General features: G+C 57.1%; 2 protein-coding genes across 2 annotated transcripts in view; one reads left to right on the top strand and one right to left on the bottom strand.

The window, feature by feature from the left end:
* Nucleotides 1–850: 850 nt before the first annotated feature.
* RPL23A (ribosomal protein L23a) lies at nucleotides 851–3,435 on the bottom strand. Its single transcript, XM_010573643.1, has 5 exons — nucleotides 3,301–3,435; nucleotides 2,596–2,776; nucleotides 2,153–2,329; nucleotides 1,675–1,744; nucleotides 851–916 (listed from the first exon to the last, which is right to left on the bottom strand). Exons 1-5 carry the CDS (start codon nucleotides 3,323–3,325, stop codon nucleotides 902–904), a joined length of 468 nt encoding a protein of 155 aa, XP_010571945.1. The 5' UTR covers nucleotides 3,326–3,435; the 3' UTR covers nucleotides 851–901.
* Nucleotides 3,436–3,755: 320 nt separating this feature from the next.
* The window catches only part of RAB34 (RAB34, member RAS oncogene family), a 2,075-nt gene continuing 1,310 nt past the window's right edge, over nucleotides 3,756–4,520 (top strand). The window contains exons 1-2 of the mRNA XM_010573935.1: nucleotides 3,756–3,796; nucleotides 4,493–4,520. The exon at nucleotides 4,493–4,520 is cut by the window's right edge and continues 106 nt beyond it. The gene's annotated coding sequence lies outside the window, so the exon portion shown is untranslated. The remainder of the gene's footprint in view (nucleotides 3,797–4,492) is intronic.

Genomic DNA, 4,520 nt, shown 5'->3' with positions numbered 1-4,520 from the left:
ATCTCAGTCAAGTGTAACTACATACTTAAGATCAAACAGCCCTAAAGGCTTATCTGTACTTCATCTCCATTCCCTCCTCACCCAGGGCTCCACACTCTTGCAACTCTCAAAGCACTCTGAAAAGCTGGTTTCATCCACAAATTTGAGGAAGCAAAATACTGCTGAGGCAGCAACAGCAGCTACTTTGGAAACAGCCCTGACGAGGGCCATGAACCCTGTGAGGTTACAGGCAACAGGAACAGCGTTGGGGAAACCAGGCTGCGATTCACACGCTGCAGCGTGGGGAGTAGGGATCATACCAGAAAAAAAAAAAAAACAACCACAAAGCCTCTGGTATTGGATTAGCTCGAGGGCTTCGTCAAGTGAAGCTTGCAGCATAAGCAAATAGCTGATACGCTCAGAAAATGGTGCAACACTCCACTTGTGCCAGATCTGAACCATTAAGACGTTTTTGTTGCAGTTACTACCTCCCTCCTGGGTACTCATCAGCCTGCAGTATGCTCCACAAGAAAGCTATGTAGGACACAGATCACAAACACATGCTAAGTACGTGGTGCAAGAAAATGCAAGAGGCTACCAGAGGTCTCGGGTAAATACAGAGATATTTGAGATTTGGGGGAGTGTCACTTCATGTTTACCAACAACAGAGAGGTCAGCGATCCAGAAGACCCCATCAGCAGGACAGCAAGGCTCCTCCATGCAATCCTCTCACAGAGCAGTCAGTTCTGCCCACCTAGTGCCAGGAAAGGAGGGAGGAACCCACCCCCTTTACTGAAATGAAGCCCCAAAAGTTTGCTGGGCGCTCTCTTTCACACAGGCTATGCTGTCACAAAACACAAGAGCCCCTCAGTGGTGTCACAGGGTTTATTATCCTGTCTGTACAGTCCTCAGTAGATGCAGTTTAGATGATTCCAATCTGGAAAGAAGCAAAGCATGTTAAAACAGATGTTATGGTGGCAGAAAGGCAGAGCCTCCACCACAGACATTGTTGCCATGGCTGCATCTCCCCAGGATTCCTGTCCTCCGAGGACAGGCTTCTTCCTCCCAGACCTGCCCAAGAGCCTCACACAACCGCTTTATATGTTTATTCCACAGTGACCCTTGTGCTAAGCCACGGTCCCCTACTCCAGTTTGTACCACCACTGCCTCCTGCCTACCTCAACCACCTCGAGGACTAAACTGTCTGCCACTTCCAGCGACACAGCTACCTGCACGGTAGAAACCCCTCCTTCACCCAGGCCAGCAGCACAGCAGTGCCCCTGCCATCACTTTGCCTGTTCGAATCACCTGCCAACAGTGCTGGCCAAGAACGCTGTTAAGACAAATGCTGTGTCAACCTGGAAGCTGCAGGGCAGTTTCCACATTCTCCATGCTAATACTCTGGAGCTCTTGTACTCCTGTGGAGCCCCTGCCTGGAGGAGTTGAAGAACAGCAGCAATTCTCTCTCCGTAACTTTTCCCACCTAACCTCAGGATCTTCCAGGCAGAACTGTGTTTTGCTAGACAAGGTGGTCTTGCTTCTGAACACTCAGATCCTGTCTAACTACAAGGACACTCCAGAGAAGTGTCACCGTACTTGAAGTACAAGTACCTCACCTGTATGTCAGGAAGAACAATCAGGTGGAGGAGATACAAGACAGCTAACAGGAGCTGCAAAGTTTCAAAGATTTCTCACCTTGTTGGCTACATCCAGCGCATCGTAATCTGGAGCCAGTCGGACATAAGCCTTCTTCTCCCCATCAGGCCTAGAGTGGAACAGGAGGCATCAGAATAGAGGCACAGAACTACTCCCACCTGTTCCACATTCCCACTACACCGATGTGCATCAGTGGTTCCTTTGGAAACATCACTTTACTCAGTGGTAAAGAATGTTCACATCATTTGCACAAGACTCCCTGGGTGTTAGAAGAGCTCCCTGGTGAAGCCAACCCCCTGATCTGCTAACATTGCCCGCTTTCACCAAGATGCACTTAGTCACAAGTCGCATTTCTCAAAACTTTAACACTGAAAACACTACAGAGCTTAATCCCACACCTCCTGAGAGCACCCACAACTGCTGAAACTCACATGTGTTCCCATTTTCTGCTAAAAGCCACTCCAGGCTCTTGAAGCATCTCACACTCACCAGTGACCTATTCTCCCCCTCTTCTCACCTAATCAGTGTGTTGACCTTGGCCACATCGATATCGTACAGCTTCTTGACAGCCTGTTTGATCTGGTGCTTGTTTGCCTTGACATCAACGATGAAAACCAGAGTATTGTTATCCTCTATCTTCTTCATCGCAGACTCTGTGGTCAAAGGGAACTTGATAATGGCATAATGGTCCAGCCTGCAGGAGAGAGACCCTGTGGTTAACAGAAGGCTGGCAGACACTGTCTCTGCACTTCAGGGGCTTTCTTTGGGGTGCATCAGCTACCAGAAAAGTTCTAATCACAAACTCTCAGGCTTTGGTCGCTTGAAATCATCACCTGCACCCCAAACACCACCACCCCCAGCCCTCTGACACCAAGGTGTGGCTCAGCTCCCAGGGCGGCACGCTGCCAAGGTCTCACCCTGGGACCTGCAGCAGGGCAGGGCCCAACACCCCACACGTACTTGTTTCTCCGTGGGGCACTCTTCCGGGGGTACTTGGGCTGCCGCCGCAGTCGCAGTGTCTTGGGCCTGCGGAATGTGGGCGACGTGCGGATCTTCTTCTTCTTGTGACTGTGGACCCCCTTCAGAACAGCCTTCTTGGCCTTCAGTGCCTTAGCCTTTGCCTCTGTCTTCGGAGGCACAGCTATGACAACAGCTCAGTCAGCACAGCCAGGATCTGGAGGACCAGTATATGCTCCCCTGCCTGTCCTAATGGACCATGGCTTCCCCTGTCACACAACTCAATGAACAGGACCTCTCCAAGCGGTCCACGCTCCCTCATCCAACCAAGACCAACCCCAAAAAGCCCAAGAGGGCTGAAGTTTCCCCCTCCCCGCCCCCCCCCCAACAAACCAGTCTCCCACCTCACCAACGGACAGGGCCACTCATTCCATCCCCAGCTCCCTCAACCCCCTGCAGACCCCAGGAGTCCCAGCACCGACATCGCGGCCCACCCTTTCTCAGATAACGGGGTTGCACCCGCCGGTGCAGGCCTCTCCCGCCCCCCCTCCACGTGCCCGCGGCCCAGCACCAGGCTGAAGCCCTCCACCACCCCACCACCTGCCTCAGACCGACTCCCCCCCTCCACGTACACCCGCACCCCGGAGAATGCCTCATCACGACCCCCCCTAAGCCCCCTAAGACCCCGCCGACGCCCCCAGCCCTCACCCTCCTTCTTCGCTTTGGGCGCCATCTTGGCCAGGCGGAAGCCGAAAGGGGCTTCCCGCCCCGCACCGCACGGGCTTATAGCCCCAAATCTCGCGAGATTTCGCCCCCCGCTCTCCCTTCGCCCACCCAACTCTCGCGATACTTCAGGAGCCCGCCGGGAATGGTAGTACTACCCGCTGCCTGCCTCATTCGCGCATGCGCAGGCGTGTCCCCGCCCCGCGGGGCCTCATGGGAGTTGTAGTTCTACTACGGAGTCGACTACAGCCCCCCCCCCCCGCCGCCGCCCCGACGGCGGAGAACGGGGACGAGCCCCGGTGTGGGGAGGGATTACCGGGGTCCCGTTGCCTGGGCAGCACCGCGGTGGCCCAGCCCCGGAGGAACCGGCGTCCTGGCCCCTCCCCCGCCCCGAAAGGGGCGGGGGAGGGGCCAGGACGCCGGTTCCTCCGGGGCTGGGCGTGCAGCGCCGAGCACCGCTACCGGAGCCGGGCGTTTCGCGGTAACGGGGACCCCCCCTACACACACACACCCCATTTTCCCGCGGAAGGGACCAGGACAGGGTGGGGAGGGCTTGGTCGTGGACCGGGAATGCGTCGAGGGGACAAGCTTGGGGGACACGGAGTGGGGAGGGACACGGGGACCGGTGGGACGCAGAGACGGTCGCGGAGCTGGGGTCGGGTGGGACGTGGGGACAGTCGCAGTCGGGGACCGGTGGGATACGGGGATGGGTGTGCAGTGGGATGCCACGCTTGGGATGTGGGGGACAGTTGGGGACACGGGGACAGTGGTACCCCGGTGTGCAGGGACATGGGGGCAGCTGTATCCCAGCGTGTGGGGACAAGCCACGCTTGGGGACATGGGGACAGCCGTACCCTGCGATGGCCCACTCAGGATGTGGGGATGGCTGGGACATGGGGACAGCTGGGAACACGGGGACAGCTGCACCCCAGGGTGTGGGGACAGCCCCACTCGGGGATCTTGAGGTGGCTGGGACACGGGGACAGCCAGGCTTGGGGATGTGGGGACAGGCAGGACGTGGGGACAGCCACGTCCCAGGGACGTGGAGACAATTGGGATAAGGGGACAGCCACGCTTGGGGACACAGGGACAGCCGTATTCTGGGATGCTGTGCATGAGGACGTGGGGACAGCTGGGACACAGCGACATCGCCGCTCCCTGCTCCTTCTGTCCCCAGGCCTCGCGGTGGCCCTCAGCTTGTCCCC

Source organism: Haliaeetus leucocephalus, unplaced genomic scaffold, assembly GCF_000737465.1.
Source record: "Haliaeetus leucocephalus isolate CR32 unplaced genomic scaffold, Haliaeetus_leucocephalus-4.0 Scaffold395, whole genome shotgun sequence".
NCBI lineage: Eukaryota > Metazoa > Chordata > Aves > Accipitriformes > Accipitridae > Haliaeetus > Haliaeetus leucocephalus.
Note: the sequence above shows the minus strand (reverse complement) of the source record. Positions and strands in the feature narration are given on the sequence as shown.

Coding starts and splice junctions, on each gene's coding strand:
- RPL23A (XM_010573643.1), bottom strand. CDS start 3,325: ATGGCGCCCAAAGCGAAGAAGGAGG. Junction 2,330..2,595: donor AGTGCCCCACGGAGAAACAA/GTACGTGTGGGG, acceptor TCTCTCCTGCAG/GCTGGACCATTATGCCATTA. Junction 1,745..2,152: donor AAGGTCAACACACTGATTAG/GTGAGAAGAGGG, acceptor GTTCCACTCTAG/GCCTGATGGGGAGAAGAAGG.